At 46.9% G+C, this 24,636-nt stretch overlaps 1 protein-coding gene and 1 long non-coding RNA gene across 6 annotated transcripts in view; one reads left to right on the forward strand and one right to left on the reverse strand.

Moving 5' to 3' along the window:
• Window positions 1–17,594, reverse strand: part of NPNT (nephronectin) — a 101,538-nt gene extending 83,944 nt beyond the window's left edge. For 3 of the 5 annotated variants that reach the window (XM_066573902.1, XM_066573904.1, XM_066573901.1), the window contains exon 1: window positions 17,386–17,594. In XM_066573902.1, the coding sequence (XP_066429999.1) occupies window positions 17,386–17,456 (71 nt within the window). In that variant the 5' untranslated portion in view covers window positions 17,457–17,594. The remainder of the gene's footprint in view (window positions 1–17,385) is intronic. The other 2 variants (XM_066573905.1, XM_066573903.1) reach the window with 1 other exon arrangement.
• Window positions 670–6,193, forward strand: LOC136573614 (uncharacterized). The gene is made up of 3 exons (XR_010785894.1): window positions 670–709; window positions 2,988–3,108; window positions 5,705–6,193. It is a non-coding gene; the product is annotated as an uncharacterized lncRNA (long non-coding RNA).
• Window positions 17,595–24,636: the final 7,042 nt, after the last annotated feature.

Here is a 24,636-nt window from a genome sequence, read left to right on the forward strand (position 1 = left end):
GGGGGGGGGCGGTGAGTTGCGGGAGTGAGAGGGGGGGGGGGGGGGGAGAGGGAGAGGGAGATCTCCCCTCCGTTCCCCCCTGTTCTCCCCCGCCGGCACCCGAACCTTTTCTTCCGAGCGGGCAGGTACTCGCTAAGGACAATGCTCACTCGAGTAATTGTCCTTAGCGAGTATGCTCGCTCATCTCTACTCTTTATCAACGACAGGGGAGCCCAATGGGGTAACAAATGTACAACCACAAAAGTGTCATAATGTGGCTTGGACTCACTCAGTCCATTTCCACACTGTGTCCGGTATACTACGGCCCTGTTGTGGCAATCAAGTCGTGACACCTTGCAGACATATGCATGTTACAGGAATTGTCTGGTTAATGGACAACCCCTTTTCAATAATGGCCCCCTGGGGTAAAATAGCAAACAGACATATACTTACCCCTCCTTGGACACTGGTATCCAGCTCTGCAGCCCGCAACGTTCCTGGAGATTTCTGTGACAGACGATGTCGCAGGAAGTCAGATGACCACTGCACCGCCCGTTTTCCTGCCATCCACACTCACATTCTGAGCGCCATGATGCCAGGAGTTTAACAATGCGACGCTGCAGCCTATCATTGGCTGCGAAAGTGACGTAATTTCCTGTGACATCATCTGTCACAACAAACCCCGGGACCGCAGTGGGCTGCAGCGCTGGATGCTGCTGTTCGCAGAGGGGTAAGTATTTTTCTGTTTATCATTTTCACAAAAGGTTTCCTATTGTAAAGGGATTGTCCAGTAAGCAGACATCCCCTTTAATGGTTGGATTACACCTATTGGATGAAAAACAGTACGCAGCAGTCTAGCATATATACCAATGTGTCATATATTGTACTATTATAATAATGACAGTATTTCTACAGCCCAGAGCCCTTCGCAATATACAGCAGTATGTCTGATCAGACGGCTTTTGCTTTATTGCACATTTTTTGGAACACTAGCAAAGTGAAAGGAGTCACATTTCTCTAGAAACCTATTAAGTAGTTTCAGGCCAGACATTAAAGCTCTTGGCAATGTGGAAAGAACCTTTTTTTGCAAAATGCAATAATCCACTTGATTGGAATGCATTTAGCTTGTTGTCTGAGACAACAAGGTACATAAGGAGTGCCACTAAGAACGCAGAACTGAAGAGTTACAAGTAGTCCCATGCTATTCTACAGTATGTGGTGCGCTTCATCTACATAAATATGGCTGGAAACTGCTAATTACCCGAGAGCAGGTTGATTAAGCGTTGGGCCTGGCACATGGGGCTTACAGTTACTTCACCTAATGGAATTGTATTGGTTAATTACTTGTTCTTCAGTCTAGTCTGGCGATGCACATATATACAGCACTGACAAGACCATCATATGAGAAACAGCGAGAGGAGGCAAATGTGGATATGTTATACACATGTCAACATCACATGTATGTAGACAGGAGACCCAGAGTAACAGCGATATCTGTCAAACGAGTGAAGTACAAGGAAGCTAGGCCCTTTTACATGGGCTGACAACAGCACCAATCAACAATACCGGCGCTGATTTGCATGGCCTTTATGCAGGTCAATGGCAGCTGTATTGGAGACAAATGATCATTAATACAATTGTTCATCTTCAATACAGTACCATAATTGCTGTTAGCACCCCCGTTCACATGGCAAGATGTTCTGCCAATACTGATAATTTTTTCTTGCAGCTTAAACCCTTAAGGACCAAGCACAGTAAATTTATTGTGCTTGGCTCTAGGCTTTAATCCCAGCCGATAGTAAATATACGGCATGGGATTAAAGCGCCTACACTGAAGCAGGAGCAGGTCAGGTCCTCGTCTGTAGCCTTTACAGGCTACATAGCGCTCAATGAGCACTATGTAGTAAAGATCACGATCACGTGAATGCCCAGTAACCCCTGCCAGGGCAGAGCTGCAGCGTCCTAGCAGACCCAGACTAGCTCTGTTAGTTACTACTGTTACTACAGGGGTATGTTTTCCCCTTGTATTTGGGGTTCTATGGATGCCTCAGCAACAGTGGAAAAATCTGAACAAAAAAAAAACAAAAAACGCAATGTGAACGAACCTCAAGAGGTCATGGGGGACAGATGTTGTCATGGGGGACATAGATGTTGTCATGGGGGACATAGATGTTGTAAAAAAACATTTACAAAGATAAGTTTAAAAAAATTACAGAATAAAATAAAAATAAACGTATAAAAAAGAAAATGACCCACCGCGACGCCAACCAAAACCATCACCATATGAGCCCTGTAATCCATGACTAGACAAATAATTTATCAAAACGTCCAAAATGAAAATGAGGAACCCATGGTCCTGTGCTTTATTTTTAAAATTAGTAGATTTATGCTAAAATAATAACTATAGATAAAAAAAGAAAAAGATTTTACCTTTTTACCCCTAATAAAACTAAAACAACGGCAAAAAAAAAAGTCAGTGAAAAAATATATCAAACAAGAAGCCCTATACGTCACTGGAAAAAAATGCAGCAAAAATAATTCTGGCATCTGGAGAAACAAAAAAAATCAATAAAAAGTGTCTGTTTCTTTAGGACCAAAACACCCTGTTCATTAAAGGGTTAACCCTTTCCAATCCATTGTCTGACGTCCAAAGACATTATGATTTAAGGCTGTACAGCTCCAATGTTGGAAGACGCCCGTCGGGGTTTTCTTACTGTATATTGCCAGCCGCTCTGCTAACGTGTCACCTCATGCAGTACTGGCTTTAGCCAGCAGATAGCGCCGTTGTATAATGGCAAAAAAAGAGTAACCCCTAGGAAAACGAGGATACAAATTAGATGGGAAAGGGTTAAACAAAAAAAGTTAGCCTGCAAACAAATATTTGCTTGTTTGTTGGGTGATCCACATTTACAGAGCTTGGTGATCGGGCACACTAATGTGTGATGAGTCTATATATTTTCTGATGATCTTTCTTGCTGATCTTTTCCATATTCATTTCAATGGAGCAGCGTGCATACGGTATATGAGAAACCCAGAGATACAATGATCACAGAGTCAGAACATTAAGGGGTTTGGCGCCCGGAGGAGTGTGATGGCCATTCGCTGCAGAAATCAGAGACATGGCAGAAGGTGTGTAAAGATGAATAATATTCCCAATGTCTAAAACTTTACCCAGAGGAGTAATTTGGGAAGTTGTCTGTAGGTCCCTTGAATAAGTTAAATCGGTCTGTCTGACTACTTTAGATACAGAGATCTGTCAACTATATAATGTTTATGTGACTTGGCAGACATCTCATGTCCTGGAAAAATATATCAAGACAAACTAGACTTTTACCATCCGAGTCTATAGCTTTCACCAAGATAGCCAGCAAAGAATATGTCTAGTAACTGCTGAAAGGTGCATATGGTTTGGGTATGCCTTCAATGTTTAGTTTGAGTCCAACAGCTTTGACCCCCCTAAGAATGTATAGAATAAATGGTTCAGATTGTCTAGTTCACACAATACTTTATAAATTACTCCACTAAGGCATTTTGAAGTTCTACAGATTAGGTTCCCCTAAAGTCTTCCATCTAGGACAGGGGTCCCCAACTCCAGTCCTCATGGACCCCAACAGGTCATGTTTTCAGGATATCCTATAGTAAGAACACCTGCGGCAATGTCTGAGGCACCAACAATAATTACATCACCTGTGCAACACTGAGGAAATCCTGGAAACATGACCTGTTGGAGTGCCCTGAGGACTGGAGTTGGGGAACACTGATCTAGAGTATAAAGAAAAGGTACTACTCTCGCTTTGTAGGACATAGCGAGTCCATCAAAATCAGTGGATGGCCAATTTATTTCAATTGGACATTTCAGAGGCGTAACTTGAAGCTCCCAGGCCCCAATGCAAAACCTGTAACAGGGCCCTGGACTATAATGCTTTATTCATAGTACTGGACTCCCTATATGGAGGTTAGAGGCCTTATGGGCCCCCTAAGGCTCCTGGGCCCGGGTGCAACCGCATCCCCTGCATCCTCTATAGTTACGCCAGTGGGACATTGTGTAATGCAGATTCTAATGAAGTTGCATAGGTAATGGACTACAAAGTACTGGGGTCCTCCTGATAACAGCTGATTATGTGGGTGCCATCAGAAGGACCCCGTGTATCCCTGACTTATAACAGCTGATCATGAGGTGGGGCTTCCAGCAGAAATGTTCAGCACCAGATTTCTCCACTGAACTTTAAGTCAACTTCAATGCTGTGGTCTTAGTCAGAGGGCTACACACGAGTAATGAGCAGAGTTGAGAAAAAGGGTACAATTATTTTCTATAACATTGATTGCCGAATTGGCATAAGACAGCAGCAAATTCTCATGCCACATAAACATGTGCAACTCATGACAAATGTCATTCCTGGGACCTTACATCAGGGTCTACCTCTAAAGCATTGATGAAGACTGCCCTAGAGATGACAGCAGTCTCATAGTGTGCTATTTCTGCGTGTCACTAAGGCTGGACATCTGTTTGGAGGTTCTGTCGCAGATCCAGCACAAAATAGCAGAAGAAACAGCACTCCATGGTAAAATTCTGGGCAGCTCAGCGGGAACCGAACGGATCCCACTATAGTCAATGGGGTTCATTTTGCGCTGTTCGGTTCTGCCATAAGACAGACCCCCGTTCTCCCCGAATGGAGCAAGAAAACAGAACCCCCTCCGCAGACATAAAAGCAGCTTAAGGGCTTATGTCCATGGGTGGGTCAGAATCCAACCCTGCCCGCGGCTGACCATCCTGCGTACCTGTTCGGGTCTGTACTGCAGATGTGTGCGGAAGTGCCATCTAGCGCACATCTCCTGTACTTATTTATTTATTTAACTCCTGCTTTCCCACAAAATCTGCAGCCCATCTGCAATATCAATTGCGGACAGGCCACGGATCGGACGGCCTCTGTTGAGTTCAATGGAAGCTGTCCATGTGGGAACTGCGCTAAAATGAAGTTTTCTGCATTCGGAATCCAGAAAACAAATCCGCATATCAAAATTCAAGTGTGGACACCCATGGTTCCCTATGGGCGGCTTGAACTGCGGATCATCCTTGGGGGTGCAACACGCAGATTCCGTGGATATGAGGCCTAAGACACTGAAGAGACATACGATTAGGCTATAATAGAACATACAGTTTGGATAACACATGTTGTACACCGCATTGCTAAAAGATGAATGCTTATGCATATTACCTAACATAGGCAACTGGGCAACTAGCATTCTATTAGCCAACATGTGCCCATTTGGTGCCTCTCCCGGTATCCCCGCCTCACCCATGCCATCTCCTGTGCCCAGTACATACCCTTCTGTGTCACACAGACCTGCATTTAATATAAGAGCCATGTTTTAATATTTATAAGTTGGATAAAGCACCAATATATTCTGCACCTCTCTACAACTCAAAGGGAACATGAGCAGACAAAATCAGACATTACATATAGCAGTAAATGAAGAAATAATTTGTACAATAGGAGTGAGAGCCCTGCTCCCAAGAGCTTACAATTCATGAGGAAGTAGGGGGGCACAAGGGGTCCTCTGTACAATGGCCCAGCCATCTTATATACGGTAGATAGGGTAGTATACATAAAGCTGCATGAGCTGCTGCCTGCAGTGCGGAGGTTAATGTTAGTTTTGTATCCAGTAGTAACAACCAGATGATATCTGTAAACAGTAACAGACTTTGTATCTTTTTACTCCACAGATCACACAGACACAGCTGCTGTAACTTAATTTAAAGTGGGAGAACATCTAAATGAAGCCCCGGCGGAAGTGTTACAGATAGATAAATATACTACTCATGGACACATTAGTAAAACTCACGCAAGAGTCCTGCGCTATATTGTTTCATCTCACATTCACCATAGGGCCGGGCTCACAGAAGCGTCAGTTCACCACATATTACATGCGCGATGTATGTGCACGTAATACGCAGTGAATCAGAGGCGCAACATGAAGCTTCTGGGCTCCCAACTATAATGCTTTATTCATAGTACTGGGCTCTCTATATGGAGAAGAGAGGCCTTATGGGACCCTACAGTGCGTGGGCCCGGGTGCAACCGCATCCCCTATAGTTACGCCAGTGCATTGAATGGAGTCAATAAATGTACATTGATTTTCATTGAGCCCCTCACACTAGTGCTTTTTTATTGCATATACTTGCATAAAAAAAAGAATGCAGCATGTTGTATTTTACCACATATTATGTGCAATACTATTGTTCTCTATGGGTGCGTAATAAACAATACAATTACATTGTGTATGCGTGCATTTATACACAACTACATTATAAGACAGAGCAGGAAATTACACTAAATAAATAAGTCAGACTGCGGGTGTGAGATACGCTGTGATACGCTGTGATACGCACTGCCCTACGCAATAGCCTGCTCACCGCCGGCCCGCACAGCGTCTTACACATACGCTCATGTGAGCCCGGCGAGCGGTTCAGAGCCCCTGCTACATTTTTATCTTGCCTGCAACACTCTAAGGAATGTAATTTGGCAGGTAACTTTGTGTGTCAATTAATAACCATTTCAAGATCTCTGTTTGCTTTCAGTGAATGAAATCCTTCCTGTTTATATGTAGAGACTGATAAGAGCACACTATTCTATCCTGCAAAAATCATGGAAATGAATGGAAACCAGATGAAATGGAGACCACTGTGGTCACTGACTAATAGAGGCTTATGGCTCCAACCAGGGTTCTGTCTAAATGTTGCGTTTAGAAATTCAGATGGGACCATGAGACAGCAAGGCTGGGCGCACACTGAGGCCTTAGTCAGACGGGCGTTTTTTCGCGCATGCGATTCGCGCATATATAGAACCAATGGTTCGCTATGGTATCGGTCACATGTCCGCTTTTTATGCGGATATGCGATAAATTATAGGACACGACGATTCGCAGATCGCACCTATCTGCGTTCGGCGTTTTATGTGTGCACCAAAATCATTTTTTTCGCCGGCCAGTCTAAGTTTCATGCGCATTTTGATGCGCACGGCGACTTTTTTTCGGTCAGACGGGTGTTTTGCTGCGACGATTAACGCGGCTAGGTGCAGATTTTTCCCACGATTTTTCGCCCCCGGTCACGCGATTTGCACATGCGCATCCGACATGCGATCCGCAAATCGCACGAAAAAACGCCCGTCTGACTAAAGCCTGAGGTGTAGTGCAAACCCAACATAATCATTAGCAATTGTGACTCAGTAAGGCAGCATTCACACGGGTGAGCACGATATTGGGCCTAGAAACTTGGCCCAATATTGCCCTTGCTAACACGCTATATTCACACGTGATGCAAAGCGTTTCTGGTTAAAAACCGCATCACATCGCTACTGTGAAATTTTCACAGGCGTGAACGGATCACAACTGTTTCCCATTGACTTTAATGGGAAACATCGCATCACACAGCATGCGAGTGTCATGCAACATCTTTCAAAGTCCCATTGAAAACAATGGACGATGCGTTCTGAGGGAACGCCAAAATATAGCAAATGCTCGTGTGAGCAAATCCATTCAAAAGAAAGGATTTCATATTCGTGCGAGTTTTGTGCCCATCACATCAAACACAACTCGCGCGACAATCTCGGTGTGTGAAAAAGTCCTGAATTGGGCAGATAATGTAGTGTAGAATGATTTGTCCAGTAGTCCCGCAGATTAATGAATGACACCGCAACATATCCAAGATGGGTCTTGAGTTAGAGAAACATGACTACCTTCTTTCAAAACACAGCACCACACTTGTCCAAAGGGTTGTGTGTGGTATTGCAGCTCAGCTCCATTGAAGTGAATGGGAGCTGAGCTGCAACATCATATGCAATCAGTGGACAAGGGTGTTGCTGGGTTTGGAAAAAAGCAGCCATGTTTTTCTAACCCTAACCCCTTTAAGTTTATTGACACTCGGCCTGGGTGCGACTATAGCCTCTGCGTCCCTACAGCTACACCACTGTATGTATCCAGCAAGTACGGGGATAGATATTTTATGTAGTAGTCACCATCAAGTAACTTGCTGATGTCATAACAGGAAAAAGCCAAATGCTCAGCCATCATCTGAAACAATAGTCTAAGATAATAAGAAGGCAGGTTCCCTATGCTGAAACATAACAAACAAGCTTACACTCCTCTCTCCCAGGTCCTTGTATCTCCCATGCCGGCGGCTCTGGCCTCTCTTATACCAGACAGATAGGCTGCCTGTCCACGGGCGTAGCAATATCCTGCGGCAGATCTCCACCGCGGGAGCCGCCGCCCGGGAGCAGGTGAGAGCTGATCTGATAGATAGGCTCACCACGGAGAATCGCGGCATTTTTTTAAAAATATCCTCGCTCTGTTTCAGAGCAGGGATGCATATGAAAACGCTATCCGAATGTAGTATATTGCGTATGGACAGCGTATCGTATACAACCTATACAAATGTATAGGATTCACGCTGCGCCGAATGCAGAGAACGTGCATGCTGCGATCTTTTTTTTGTGCATGCATCAATGAAAGTCCATTGACTTTCATTGACTCCAATCACCGCGTATCACGCGGCCATGCGACGCATGCGTAACACGCGGTGCAAACACGGTGTGGGCATGAGCCCTAAAGTGGTGGCGTGGCTGCTGGACTCCACGGCTGTTTAGACCTTTTATATCCACTGTACAGTATGTGTGAGAGATATATATATACTTAATGTTTATATGTGTTAGAGATTACATGGTATTTGTATTCACAGTATGGGACTATATCTGATCGGTGTGATAAAGGGCGCTCCCATATAGTCTTTCACTATGTGTGATGCCTTCTGCGGGTTACACTGATGTGCAGAGAACAGCCTCGTGACGGAAAGGAACAGAACCCATTCATGGTCATTAGTGCAACAAGCACCGCTGTGGTGTCCACTGGGTTTCCGTTCGCTTCTGTTATATTAGGAGTACACAATAATATTATATACTCCAAATATAACGGAAACCCTGTCACATGGACAGCAAAGTGGTTTCACTAATGACAGTGAATGGTTCTATTACTTTCCATTGTGTTTTCAGCCCCCGCAATGTAGGGGAAGAAATCAGTCATGTATAAGACCACATTCAAAAGAATGGGGTTCATGCAACATTTGTGCGTCTCACAACACACAGGTCTTGCATAATTTTCTCGGATGTGCGAAGGCGGCCTAAACGTCTGCCTGTTATGTGTAAAATGTGTTGCTGAATGCGCCACTACATGTGTATAAAATCAGACCGATATCACGCTTGCAATATTGCAATCTTTCTAAGCGAGTGCAATGCGGTGTGTGAGAATAATCGCATTGCATCGCTGATCGGCCATTTTTCATGCGTGTTAAAATTACATGTATTTTCAATAGGAAAATTTTAAATCGGATAAGACGTGCATGCACATACGAGGGTGATCTTTTTTTTCTCTCCCATTGGGAGTAATGGGAGAGGATTCTGCTGACTCACAGAAAAATAGAACATGCTGCGATTTTTTTTGATCTCATAGCATCACTGTGAGAGAAAAAGCACCCATGTAGATGCATCCATTGCAAAAAAAATAAAATAAAATCGGGTTGCATTTTTGTGCGTCTTGCAATAGACAAAACTTGCTCGGGAAACTCTCCCATGTGAAAGCATCCCAATTAAAGTGAATGGGACAGAGCCTGCAGTACCAACCTAAGCCACTGCGTAGTGTATGGAGCTGTCTGCCTACTGCAGCAAAACAGTTTAGAGCCCCCCCCCCCCTCTTTTCAATGACTTTCCCTCTTTGAGCATAATAGTAAAGATAATCTGTAGAGAAAACATCCAGAACAATTCTGCAATAAATCCTCCAAACTATGAAATACATTGCTGAAGCCATCCCTAGCCAGCTACAGTGTGGGCAGCTCCATTGCCTGGAGGAGTGTAGATCAATACCGAGAGCTCTAGTCAGGCAGGTCACCTCTGACACCTCTGGAGACCCCACAGCCATCAAAAGCCATCATTCCTGCAAGAGACCATGAATCAGCCAGCTGCAGTTTTCTCCAAGCCACATACAGCCCTGCAACAACCGCTCTGTATTGTGAGCCATGCTATATGCAAAACACTTAACACAGACAGCAAATGGCCAATGTGATAATTGCTCTCTGTGCAGGGCACATTTCAGAGATCACTGCTGCCCCTCCATGACTGTATCACAGCAGGATCTGCATTCCTAGGACTTCTACCTGTCTCAACAGGACTGCAGATCTTATCTTCCCCTCGCCTACATTTCAATGACTCTTGGCTTCACATACATTAGTTCTCTGTAGAGTATTCCATACTACCTCATAGGAAGCGCGGCCGACAAGTACCTGCAGGTTCATGACCTCTCCAAAGCTTTTCCTTACATCCTGAAGTATTGAGAAAAAAAATGAAGTATGAAGGCGGCAGCTCCTCCTCAATGTTATCGTTACCTACAATATTAAAGTCCATTTAACGCACGCAGTATTTGTGTCATATGACTAAACCCTATTTACCTTTGTTTTCCATTTAATTGAATGGAGGTGAGCTGCAGTACCGGACCAAGCCAATACCAAATGTGAGGCACTGTGGTCAATAATGAGGTGGGCATGGCAATTACTGGAGCTCCATGGCCCCTTTATTTAGCTGACCATGGGGACAAGGGTCGTGGCTCCACTGATCAGATACAGAAAGTGCAAATTAAAGGGAAAAGTGAAAAGGAGAACCTTTCCCACACTGCCTGTCTGTCTGTCTCATCACTACACAACCGCAGAGAGGGGATGTTTGGAGCAGCGGCCAAGCATGAGCGGCGCCCCTCCATACACAGTCTTTGGCAGTGGAGAGTGATGTAATGAAAGGTGACTGGGCATGTGTGGCCATCTTTCTGCTGCAGGACACGTGACCCATTTTTGGGATAGATGGGGCTACCGACAGCCTAAGAAGAACTTTTATATCAATATAGCTTATTACATTCCTATTGAGATATTCAACCCCTTATCAATGCTGGACATCTGGGGGCGCAAGATGAGGATTTAGCTTATAGAATGTACACAGCTCTGAGCTGCCCTGTCACAGAGCCGGGTCACCCCTGCCTTATAGCCTGTCCCGGGACAGAATACAAAGGGCATGTGAGGGTGGGAATTATTATGGGCGTATTATAGAATTGCGGCATAAAAAAAGTTGGAAATGCATTGAATAGCTGTAATTGGTGCATCAAGTGCTGCTCTAATTGGCTGAGCCACGGCACTCAAGAACCAATCGGCAGTGCTTCCTGGAGGCAGGGTTTTTCAAACTGATGAGAAAGCTATGCCCTAGAACTTCAAACAAGTGCCAGGCAGCTTCAGACAGCTGCTGGACAGCACCTCTTAGGTGATGTATTTCTTTTTTTTTTTAATGCAGCTAAGGCTTATTTTCGAGGTAGGGCTTATATTTCAAGCATCCCCACCAAAAAAACTGGCAAAAGAGTGCTACAAAGTCGTGTGACTTTGTAGCGACACAAAATCTCTGAGAAAACAGAGCAATATCGCACAGAACACAGATGCGATATCGCTGCGATTTTCTCGTAGGGATATCACTGTTGCCCGTGTGAAAGAGGCCTTAAGACTATCAGGAATACTCTTGTGTCCGTCTACAAGTATGGGTAATGACGAGACTTTAGAAAAAAACAAAAACCACATTTATGTAAAATCGCTCATATCTGCTATCTTAGCTTTGAGGCCAATATCAATATGCGGCTTCACTTTAATCAAAAGGTTCAGCGTAATTTAAAGTATCACGTTATCAGTACTTCATTGATAAAGGAACTGCCAGGAGACTGATGACCTCCCTCCAGGAACAGCTGGCGCTGTACATGTCACTATACTGTATGTCTCCTGTTCTACCACTGATTCAGCTCCTTTTTAACCCCTTAAGACCAGAGTGTTTTGATCCTCGAGGACCAGACAGTTTTTAGCGATTTTACGCAGGTGGTGGTTTTATGACCCTATTTTTTTTTTCCTTGGGCTGCCAAAATTATTTTTGCTGCTTTTTTTCATGACATACAGCTAAATTCCAGATCTTCGCTCCGCCCCCCTCCCTTTGCAAATAGTGGCGAGGGCTGGAGCTCAGTACACTGCTCCCAGCTTTTCCAGCCTCCTCCCCCTGCAGAGAGGGACACCGTATATCGGCCGGGTGTGAAAACCCGGCCGATATACGGTCGTCTGAATAAGCCCTTACACGGGAAGTCTGGCATCCATAGGAACCCCTAGTCACAGGGGACAACACCCCCCTACGGTGCCATTATTCATTGGCAGAGCTGGACTGGGGTCTGCATGCTAAATCATGCAGCCCCGACATACCAAGGGTCGCTGGCGATCACACGATCCCTAGTTCCCATGCAGGAAACGGCAGTGCCACGTCCTGCATTCTCTACATAGCGTTCTTTGATTACTATATAGCCTGTAAATGAGAAGGCAGAAGTGGGTACATCGTGTTAGAAAAAAAACAACCTGTCGGACAACCCCTTTAAAATATTAAAGGGGTTGTCCAGTTGTTGGATTTTTTAAAAGTATTTCTACAAATGAATTTAAATACCAGAAGCAGTGGTACTCGCCCATCCTCTCGCTGGTGATCCAGCCCCGTAGCACTCCTGGTCTTTGTTTGGGAACAGATGCCACCAGACCGATGCTGCCAATCAGAGGCCGCAGCTGTCAGGTGCCATTCTCCTGGCATCATGGCTTCTTGCAACTCAGCACAGGAGAATGGCAAGTGACTACTGCGGCCTGTGATTGGCTGCAGCAATCAGGTGGCAGCTGTTCCTAAACAAATACTGGGAGGACTGCGAGACTGCAGTGTTGGATCTCCAGCAAAAAGGACAGGCGAGTCCGGCGGCATCTCTTATGTTAACAGATTTGTAGTTAAAGTTAATAAACAGTAGTCCAACAACCAGACAATCCCTTTAAGGGCGCAGTCAGATGACCGTATATCGGCTGGGTTTTCACGCACAGCCAATATACGGCGTCTCTCTCTGCAGGGGGAGGAGGCTGGAAGAGTCGGGAGCAGTGCTCTGAGCTCCCGCCCCCTCTCTGCCTCCTCTCCACCCCCCTGCACTATTTTCAATGAGGAGAGGCGGGATGGGGCGGAGCTAATTCCTGCCACTTAGCCCCGCCCCACCTCCTCTCATTGCAAATAGTGCAGAGGGGCGGAGAGGGGGTGGAGAGGAGGCAGAGAGGGGGCGGGAGCTCATAGCACTGCTCCCGGCTCTTCCAGCCTCCTCCTCCCCCCACTGCAGAGAGAGACGCCGTATATCAGCCGGCGTGAATACCTGGCCGATATACGGTCGTCTGAATGCACCCTAATATATATTTTATTTTGAACCATTTCTACTGACTCGGACTCCACCACCCTGTTTTTAACATTTTGACCCTTAACTGTGTTGAAGGAAATTCTCAGCCATATGTTATATGCCTTGTAGTGCATAACACGGTTTAAAATGTATATAGACATAAAATTAGCAATACAACAGTAATATATTACGTTTATTGTATATACACTATATGCAAAGCCTGTTCAGAGCGCCATATAAATCCATTAGTCACACTGACAACATAGACCCCCAGATCATCGCATTCGAGAGAGCATGTATCTGATTGGTACTGGCTCAAATCAACCCCTATATATCACTATGTAGGAAAAAAAAAGATTTGGCAATGCACATTTTTGTGAACCGGATGGGTAAAATTGATCTATTTTTGCCTTTTCAATCAATACTTATTATAGTGCTGTCAGAGCTCATCCACTGGATATCCTCTATTTTTTTGTTGGCCCAGGTCAAGAACTGAAAGCCAACTTAAACATCCAGCAGAGCAAAGCATACTAAAGAGCATGAGTAAAAATAACTTGTCATCTAAAGCAAAGCCCAACAGAAGCCAATGGTTCACCTTGACCGGAAAATGTATGATGTAGAAGCCAGGTGCAGGAAGGAAGCTGTATGGGCGTACAGAAGGGTGGACTTATGGCCATGTCACTGAGGCTTCTTGGCTCGCTAACAGACGGGATGTCCGCTGAATGAACGGGTTTCAGCAAATAAGCATAAGAGATGAATCATGTTATTACGGTAGAGTAAGGCATCAGCACTACGTCATTATAGATGGTGTAAAGTCTCAAGGAATTCTCTCCATCTAGAACCAGGTATGGCACCTCCAGGTGATACAATAGGAATCTCCTCTCCAATGCAGATAAGACTGTTATATACAGAACTGATCTTGTAATCTTCAGGTCATTCTTGCATTCGTGGTTACATCTTCCTTTAAGAATTCTCCATCCTGACTACTAAAATGTCTAGCGTGAACTTACTAACCCAATCCAGAACGTCCAGCTGAACGTGATCCCGTTACCAAAAAGCAGACAATACTTGCTATCTCATGAACATCAGTGTTCCATCATATTTAGCTAATTTCCGTTTTTCTGAGTTTCCACTTGACTGACAGCAAACAATATACTGTCCTTATTACAGATGAAGACTGTAACAATATCCTAACCCAAGGCAAACTGAGAGGCTTATTGCTCAGATAATGCTCCTCACCCAGACATAAACTGCTCAAAGGCTTCCTAACAAGTGTATCCTTTATATCTGGGGCTTGATCAACACAGTGCCACCTGCAACAACCGTATTTCATTATTATATGTCCCAACTGCAGATAGTCCAAGATAGGAAGAATAAAACACAAGCCGTGACCAGCACAGAGTAGTCGGTAGTGAACACTTTTAGGAGGTAGGCATCCCGATGGACACGCAGGCTCCAAATCATCAGATGTTTAGCGCATCAGTCACTATTTAAGAAATAATAGCAAGATAACGACAGTATGTATCAATATGTAGTAGACATCTGCTTAAGGACAATTCCAGACTTGGCTGGAGCTAGGCAGAACATCTCAGGCCACGCTCTTCAGGTCATCCTCATGGAGGTCAAGGAGGCTTAGACATAGGAGAACTTCTGCAAGATCCTTGAAGCTGCTCTGCTAGTTCCTGTGTCTACAGAATTCACATGAATGGAGTAATCCTCATTTAAACCTAACAAAACAGTGGTTTTACAGGGTTTTAAGAGGACCCTACAGGCACACTATTCCCTTAGCATGGGAAATAAATGCATTGCTGACCACACTGAGTCCTCCATGTCAGGCATGTGTTCAGATAACGGACTCCACAAGCAACAGTTTATATCTTAGTTTAGTTTTGGAAGTAGTTCTTAGAGAAATAGAAAAGCAGACGACTGTCACTTAGATATGTCATCAATGTCTAGTACATGAGGGGTCTACTGCTGGGACACCCACCAATGCTAGAATAAAGGAGATGGACTTGTTGGTAAAGTCTACGAACATCTGTTACTTTTTTCCAAGACATTGCCCCTCAAAACTCTGTATCATCTTGGTCTAAGCACTAAATAGGCAGCTGACATCCATAGAGATGGGGTGAAGCCATTGCCATGTAGCACCTTCAAAACTCACCACTGATTTGACTCCCACTTTGTCCAGTAACAGAATACGTTAGTTATAGTTTTAGAAGTTCATTGCCGTCTGAGGTCATGGTCTGCACTAATCTCAATTGTCTGTTTTGTTTTTTTTTGCTTTTTGAGGGGTGGGGGTCAACAGATTTCTCCTCTTCAGTTAACCCTGACTTTTCAAGTTTGAAGGCAGTTGTCCAATTGTACTTGGCCACTAATAGTAGATTGAATGGGGTCTGCCCCTTGGGATCCCCTCTGATCAGCTGTTCCCTGGGTCAGAAAGCTCCTGCAGTGAGCTGGTCTATGCAGGAAGCAAACAGCTCCATTCCCATCGCAGTGGACAAACTTGGTATTACAATCAAAGCTCCAATTGAAGTGAATAGGAGACTTGCGTGCAACATCAAATCTGGCCACTGTAGTGAGAACGGAGCTATCAGCTTCCTGCAAAACTCGGCTCAATGCATGAGCACACTGGCCCAGCGAACTGATGATCAGAGGGGGTTCCAGGCAGCAGACCCCCACTGATCTATTATGGGTGATCTATCCTGCATATAGGCCATAAATAAGTTACAACCGGACAACGCTTTTTAATTTAATGATAAGATAGAGTTGCAAGCATGGGTGCACATCCTTGTGACCGCAGCAACCTACATTTTCTACTGTCTTCTAGCTTCTGCCAGGCTTCTGCTGGCACTAGTCCTTGCGTTTCTTTGCCAGTAATAGAAGAATCTTATTAAGTCATTGGTTCTATGAGGAAGAGTCTATAGTGCTGTCAGCTAAAACCATCTAAACAAAGGGCATTTAAATCGGACGGAGAACACAAGAAAGCTCCTAGGAATCTATCCTGGGGGAGTGAAGTTGTTCCTTAATGTGCACAAGCCTTGGAAGCTGCAGGTGTCCTATCTGTCATCACATCTGCACGCCTCATTCCACAGGCACATCTGCTGGGCGGACTCAAACACCTCGCACCCCTCAGCCTTATCATCACTACATACTGGTCTGTTCTAGTAGCAGTGAGCTCTTCTATGGGATCATCCCGGGGTGTCCTAAAATAGTGTGATGGACAATACAAGGTTGTCACCTGTCACTAGCTGATGGGGAAGGTGCAGTCATGTCTACAGAGGTTCTAGAAGGTCGGTATCACTTAGATAGACCTGAGCCGACAACGGTTGGAAACTTCTGTACGACTAATGCCAGATAGATCCTACAGATCTGATGGATTTATCAAATAGCTAATCAGAAGGTCTGTCTGATAACACCGTGCATGGAAACATACTAGCTGTACATGCAAACATACTAACTGTACATGGAAACGTGTTAACTATACATGGAAACATACTAGCTGTACATAGAAACATAGTTACTATACCTGGGAAAATACTAACTATACGTGGAAACATATTAGCTGTACATGGAAATATAGTTACTATACCTGGGAAAATACTAACTATACGTGGAAACATATTAGCTGTACATGGAAATAGTTATTATACATGGATACACACTAACTGTACATGGAAACACACTAACTGTACATGGAGACACACTAACTGTACATGGAGACATACTTACTAAACATGGAAGCATAGTTATACTTAGCAGATACATTCCCGTTACAACTTATTGCACAATCCCCGCTGATTACATGGCTGCGCTGAAGTTCTGGGTTGATCGTTAGCTGCTAAAGGGTTTATACAAGTGCAAACTGATTCCGGACAGTCCAGAGTAATCCTTGTCACTGCTGCAGCCCAGCCTGGAAGCCCCTCGTCCACCTGACGCAGTGTGAACAGACCCCAGGTAACCATCACCCACCTATGTATCATATATCCCCAGGTGCACAAACATCACAGATCTGCACATCAAAGCCGTGTGATAAGAAGCAAGACTACAAGCTATAGAAGCAAGGACGTGCTGGGGATTGTAGTCCTACGCAGGGGGTGGCAGGCTTACCTCCCGTCGTAGTCCCCGGCTGCCTGCATGTACAGGGAACAGGCGACGAGTAACTTTACAGCTAGTTCCATGGCGACGTGAGGGATAAGGGGTGTGCGGGGCTCGGCCAGGTGTAGAGGAGCTCCTGCTGCAGCCCACCGTGTGTGTCCTTGTGGTTCCCTGCTGGGAGCAGCTCTCTGACACTTGCAGAGTGCAGCTCCCTCCCTGGCTGTGTGAGGAGGAGCCACCTCACCGCACACCCTCAGTGTCGGGCGGCACCTGCACGGCTGCTCACAGTCACCGGCTCCTCAGTCAGAGCCCTTCATGGCTCCCGTGTACTTCAGTCAGAGCCCTCATGGTTTTTGTGTACCTTTTAGTCAGAGCCCTCATGGTTTTTGTGTACTTCAGTCAGAGCCCTCATGGTTTTTGTGTACTTCAGTCAGAGCGCCTCATGGCTCCCGTGTACTTCAGTCAGTGCCCCTCATGGCTCCCGCGTACTTCAGTCAGAGCCCCTCATGGCTCCCGCGTACTTCAGTCAGAGCCCCTCATGGCTCCCGCGTACTTCAGTCAGAGCCCCTCATGGCTCCCGCGTACTTCAGTCAGAGCCCCTCATGGCTCCCGCGTACTTCAGTCAGAGCCCCTCATGGCTCCCGCGTACTTCAGTCAGAGCCCCTCATGGCTCCCGCGTACTTCAGTCAGAGCCCCTCATGGCTCCCGCGTACTTCAGTCAGAGCCCCTCATGGCTCCCGCGTACTTCAGTCAGAGCCCCTCATGGCTCCCGCGTACTTCAGTCAGAGCCCCTCATGGCTCCCGCGTACTTCAGTCAGAGCCCCTCATGGCTCCCGCGTACTTCAGTCAGAGCCCCTCATGGCTCCCGCGTACTTCAGTCAGAGCCCCTCATGGCTTTCGCGTACTTCAGTCAGAGCCCCTCATGGCTCCCGTGTACTTCAGTCAGAGCCCCTCATGGTTCTCCTGTACTTCAGTCAGAGCCCCTCATGGCTCCCGCGTACTTCAGTCAGAGCCCCTCATGGCTCCCGCGTACTTCAGTCAGAGCCCCTCATGGCTCCCGCGTACTTCAGTCAGAGCCCCTCATGGCTCCCGCGTACTTCAGTCAGAGCCCCTCATGGCTCCCGCGTACTTCAGTCAGAGCCCCTCATGGCTCCCGCGTACTTCAGTCAGAGCCCCTCATGGCTCCCGCGTACTTCAGTCAGAGCCCCTCATGGCTCCCGCGTACTTCAGTCAGAGCCCCTCATGGCTCCCGCGTACTTCAGTCAGAGCCCCTCATGGCTCCCGCGTACTTCAGTCAGAGCCCCTCATGGCTCCCGCGTACTTCAGTCAGAGCCCCTCATGGCTCTCGCGTACTTCAGTCAGAGCCCCTCATGGCTCCCGTGTACTTCAGTCAGAGCCCCTCATGGTTCTCCTGTACTTCAGTCAGAGCCCCTCATGGCTCCCGCGTACTTCAGTCAGAGCCCCTCATGGCTCCCGCGTACTTCAGTCAGAGCCCCTCATGGCTCCCGCGTACTTCAGTCAGAGCCCCTCATGGCTCCCGCGTACTTCAGTCAGAGCCCCTCATGGCTCCCGCGTACTTCAGTCAGAGCCCCTCATGGCTCCCGCGTACTTCAGTCAGAGCCCCTCATGGCTCCCGCGTACTTCAGTCAGAGCCCCTCATGGCTCTCGCGTACTTCAGTCAGAGCCCCTCATGGCTCCCGTGTACTTCAGTCAGAGCCCCTCATGGTTCTCCTGTACTTCAGTCAGAGCCCCTCATGGCTCCCGCGTACTTCAGTCAGAGCCCCTCATGGCTCCCGCGTACTTCAGTCAGAGCCCCTCATGGCTCCCGCGTACTTCAGTCAGAGCCCCTCATGGCTCCCGCGTACTTCAGTCAGAGCCCCTCATGGCTCCCGCGTACTTCAGTCAGAGCCCCTCATGGCTCCCGCGTACTTCAGTCAGAGCCCCTCATGGCTCCCGCGTACTTCAGTCAGAGCCCCTCATGGCTCCCGCGTACTTCAGTCAGAGCCCCTCATGGCTCCCGCGTACTTCAGTCAGAGCCCCTCATGGCTCCCGCGTACTTCAGTCAGAGCCCCTCATGGCTCCCGCGTACTTCAGTCAGAGCCCCTCATGGCTCCCGCGTACTTCAGTCAGAGCCCCTCATGGCTCCCGCGTACTTCAGTCAGAGCCCCTCATGGCTCTCGCGTACTTCAGTCAGAGCCCCTCATGGCTCCCGTGTACTTCAGTCAGAGCCCCTCATGGCTCCCGTGTACTTCAGTCAGAACCCTCATGGCTCCCGTGTACTTCAGTCAGAGCCCCTCATGGCTCCCGTGTACTTCAGTCAGAGCCCCTCATGGCTCCCGTGTACTTCAGTCAGAGCCCCTCATGGCTCCCGTGTACTTCAGTCAGAGCCCCTCATGGCTCCCGTGTACTTCAGTCAGAACCCTCATGGCTCCCGTGTACTTCAGTCAGAACCCTCATGGCTCCCGTGTACTTCAGTCAGAACCCTCATGGCTCCCGTGTACTTCAGTCAGAGCCCCTCATGGCTCCCGTGTACTTCAGTCAGAGCCCCTCATGGCTCCCGTGTACTTCAGTCAGAGCCCCTCATGGCTCCCGTGTACTTCAGTCAGAACCCTCATGGCTCCCGTGTACTTCAGTCAGTGCCCCTCATGGCTCCCGTGTACTTCAGTCAGATCCCTCAAAGGTTCCAGTCTCCTCAGAGTCGGTCAGGACACCATGCCTTTCTCTCTCCCAGCTGCCGGCAGGAGCTGGACACACATCTCCTCACACAAGGTGCAGGGCTTGCCCTGAGAGGGAGAGTTGTGTCCTGACAGGACTGTGAGACCCCCTGCAGCCCTTCAGTTCTATCAATACAGCAGTTTTCTGACAACCATTATGACCTCCACTGCAGCTCCTGCAGGTTGTCACCCAACTCCCCCTGAAGCCACTATATACAGGGACATACATACAGGTTTATATATACAAAGACATATCTGCAGGATTATATATACAGGGACATATAGGCAGCATCATATATACGGGGACATATCTGCAGGATTATATATACAGGAACATATCTGCAGGATTATATATACAGGGACATATATACAGGATTATATTTACAGGGACATATAGGCAGCATCATATATACGGGGACATATCTGCAGGATTATATATACAGGGACATATGGCAGCATCATATATACGGGGACATATATACAGGATCATATATATAGGGACATATCTGCAGGATTATATATACAGGGACATATATACAGGATCATATATATAGGGACATATCTGCAGGATTATATATACAGGGACATATATACAGGATTATATTTACAGGGACATATAGGCAGCATCATATATATGGGGACATATATACAGGATTATATATGGCCGCATAAGGCAGAATCCCTGGAGAAGCCGGGTGATGATAGTTCTGTGAGCCTTGTCAGAGGTGTTCCCAGCTCATACATTTAGGGCTCATTCGCACCAGCGTATTTCTGACGTGTATTAGGGCTCCTGCCGGCGAACGTAACATACTGCGATCTCCCCGCAGCGTTTCACTGATCTAGTAAATTCTCCACGGTTTCATAGTGATGTTAGGTATGAAAACGCTTCCCAAACGCAATGTATTACATATGGACTGCGTATACCAATGTACAGGGCTCACGGTGCGGGGTGCGCAGAGAAATACAGCATGCCGCCATCTACTTCTCATGCGGGTCGACATGTGGTCTTCACACGAACATGTGCATGGATCAATGAAAGTCCATTGACTTTCATTGACTCCACTCACCACGTATCACGCAGCCGTGCAACACGTGTGATACGGTAAAAATACGGCCGTGGACATGAGCCCTTACGCTCTCAATTTTTGCACGCAGAAAACGCGCAGTGAATCGGACCCATTGGGTTCGCTCACATGAGCTTGTTTTTTCACACAATGTGTGATGGTGTGAAAGAATACGCAGTGAGGCATATCTCGCTGCATATTACATTGGAAATCTGCATATTTGCGCACAAAATGAATGCGCTTTTTCAGGAGTGCACAAATACACAATGTATTTGCGCACACAAAAACACATTGGGGCGGGCAATATACATGAACATAGTTTTCAGTCATGTAAATACACAGCGAATATTATGCCCCTTAGGGCAGGATCACACAGGTGTAAGCGTATTTCCACACAAATTTGCGCTATGTATGTTACGTTTTTGCACGCCTCTGTGTGTTTTACTGTATTTTTTTAGCGCACATACCCTGCGTATTTGCATGCCTAAAAAAAGCACACAAGCATGCTCTCATTTATTTCAATGGGCAATTAAGTTTAACTACTTCAATATGCGCTATTTTTATGCACATTATGCACAAAAGTATTACATGCTGTGTATTTCTTAGCGCAAACGAAATGCATGTGCAAAATACGCTCATGTGAAGGCACCCATTGAAATCAATACGTTCTATTCGCTGCATATTGTGCGCACAAATTTTACAAGACCTTAGAGTATAACCGCTGCACAGGATACGTGAAAAAGGGTCCCCTAGGGGTCCACGCGCAAATATGAACGCCATTCTTTTGAATGGAGTCATACAGATGAATGATGTTTTCCCTCACAGTGATGCTGCTAGGTAAAAAAAATCTGTGCATGTCCTATTTTTTCGCGTTCCCCCGGGACACATTGTCCGTTGTTTTCAATGGGAGCTTAAATACATGGCATGGCTCTCGCATATCATGCGATGTGCATGCGAATGCCATGCGGTTTCCCATAGAAATTAATGGGAAACACGTGCGATCCTGTATCGCACGAGAAACGCGCTTGTGGATCGGAATTCCACAGAAGCGATGTGAGGTGGTTTTGTATAAGAAACGCTTTGCATCCATGGATAAAACACGCTGTGACAAGTGTGAATGTAGCTTTAGGCTGCTCCATCCAGGTGGAGAATGCACGGAGAGGGGTCAGGCATATCTGTGGCTCTATGCATTCATATGGGAGACATTGAAACATCTATTCTGCAGGTAGGTGCTGGTCTTGGAGGTGAGACCCACATCTATCACACATTGATATGCCATAAATGTCTGAGGTAGGAAGGAATACTTCTTTAACCCATTAAAGGGGTTGTCCAGCTGTGACAAGTGTTTGTAAGCACTTCTGCATGTCCATTACAAACCACTTTGTGATATACAATGTGCATTGTAAATGATCCGTACAGAAGTTATATACAGTGGTACCTTGGGTTACAAGTGCTTCAGCTTGTGAGCTTTTTGACTTGCGAGCAGGCTCTCTCCCGAATTTTTGCTCTGATTTAGGAGCAAAAACCCGGGCTACAAGCCTGCCCGCAAGTCAAGAAGCTCGCAAGCTGAGGCTCAGGGAAGGGAGGGGTTAATACTCACTTACCACCAGCATTCTGGTCCTCGCAATGGTCTAAGGCGCTGCTGCAGGCTGCCACATCCTCCTCCACGCTGACAGAGAATTTCTTCCTGGAAGCGGGGCTAAAATTCCCCGCCTCCAGCAAGCTAATGCTTTGATTGGTTAATCTAGCGTGGCGTCAGCCAATGAAAGCCGTCGCTGTGTTAACCAATCACAGCCATTCAATGATGTAATTGAAGGGCTGTGATCGGTTAATCCAGTGCCGTGTCAGCCAATGAAAGCCAGCACTGGGTTAACCAATCAGAGCATTAGCTTGCTGGAGGCGGGGAATTCCAGCCCCACTTCCAGAAAGAAATGCTCTGTTGGCGTGGAGGAGGACAAGGACAGGGCAGCAAGGAGGAAGCAGGAGCAGCAGGAAGAGAAGGAGGAGGAAGCAGGAGGAGGAGGAGGCAGAAACAGGAGCAGTAGGTGGAGGAAGAGGAAGCAGGAGCAGTAGGTGGAGGAAAAAGAAGCAGGAGGTCAAGGAAGACGAAGCAGGAACAGCAGGAGTAGGAGGAAAAAGCAGGAGGAGGAAGTATGAGCAAGAAGCAGGAGCAGCAAGAGAAGGACAAAGAGGCAGCAGGAGGAGAACGAGGGCGCAGCAACAGGAGGAGGCAGTAGGAGCAGCAGCAGCAGGAGGACAACAAGGACGCAGCAGCAGGAGGAGGCAGTAGGAGCAGCAGGAGGACAACAAGGACGCAGCAGAAGGAGGACGAGAACGAGGATGCAGCAGCAGGAGGAGGCAGCAGGAGCAGCTGCAGCAGGAGAAGAACGAGGACGCAGCAGCAGCCCCCACAAGTACCAGAACGCAGACGATAGGTGAGTATTGATGTTTGGTTTTTCCATGTAGTGTAGTTAGGGCTTATTTTTGGGGAGCTCCGGAATGAATTAATGGCGTTTCAATTCATTTCAATAGGGAAAATTGATTTGAGATAAGAGGGTTTTGGTTTAAGAGTTCTGTTACGGAACAAATTAAACTCTTAAGCCAATGCACCACTGTACTTACCAACAGGAGCGCCCCCCTATTCTTACTATTCCATTATCCCTGGATATGACAAGTTCTCCTTCCGGTCTTCTTTTCTTGTCACGCAGGTGCAGTAGCGCTTGTTGGCTCTCGGGAACGTGCAACTCTTCACGTATGCGCAATTCACTGAGAAGGCCGCGCTAAAACTGATCCTGACAGCAGTGTCCCCCAGCCAACTGTCATCAGCTGAAGGGTAAGTATTACTACTGGGGGAAGTGTGGGAGAGAGAGTAGTGTCACTCCTACTACTGGGGGCAGTGTGGGGGGGTGGGTGGTGTCACTATTACTACTGGGGGCAGTGTGGGAGGGCGGGTGGTGTCACCCTAACCACTAGTGGTAGTGTCAGGGGGCAGGTGGTGTCACTATTACTACTGGGTGCAATGTCGGGGGTGGTGGTGTCACTATTACTATTGGGGGAAGTGTCGGGGCGGGTGGTGTCACTATTACTACTGGGGCAACTATTGGGGGTCCCTATTACTGCTGGGGCAACTATTGGGGGTCAGTATTACTGGTGGGGCAACTATTGGGGGGTCACTATTACTTCTGGGGCTACTATTGAGGGTCACTATTACTGCTGGGGAAATTATGGGAGGGCACTATTGCTGTTGGGGCTGCTATGGGGGGGCACTATTGCTGTTGGGGCTGCTATGGAGGGGCACTATTGCTGCTGGGGCTACTATTGGGGGGCACTATTGCTGCTGGGGCTACTATTGGGGGGCACTATTGCTACTGGGTGCAATGTCAGGGGCGTGCGGTGTCACTATTACTACTGGGGCAACTATTGTGAGTTACTATTACTACTGGGGCAGCTATTGGGGGTCCCTATTACTGCTTGGGCAACTATTG

This window comes from Eleutherodactylus coqui, chromosome 7, assembly GCF_035609145.1.
Source record: "Eleutherodactylus coqui strain aEleCoq1 chromosome 7, aEleCoq1.hap1, whole genome shotgun sequence".
In the NCBI taxonomy this organism is placed as follows: domain Eukaryota; kingdom Metazoa; phylum Chordata; class Amphibia; order Anura; family Eleutherodactylidae; genus Eleutherodactylus; species Eleutherodactylus coqui.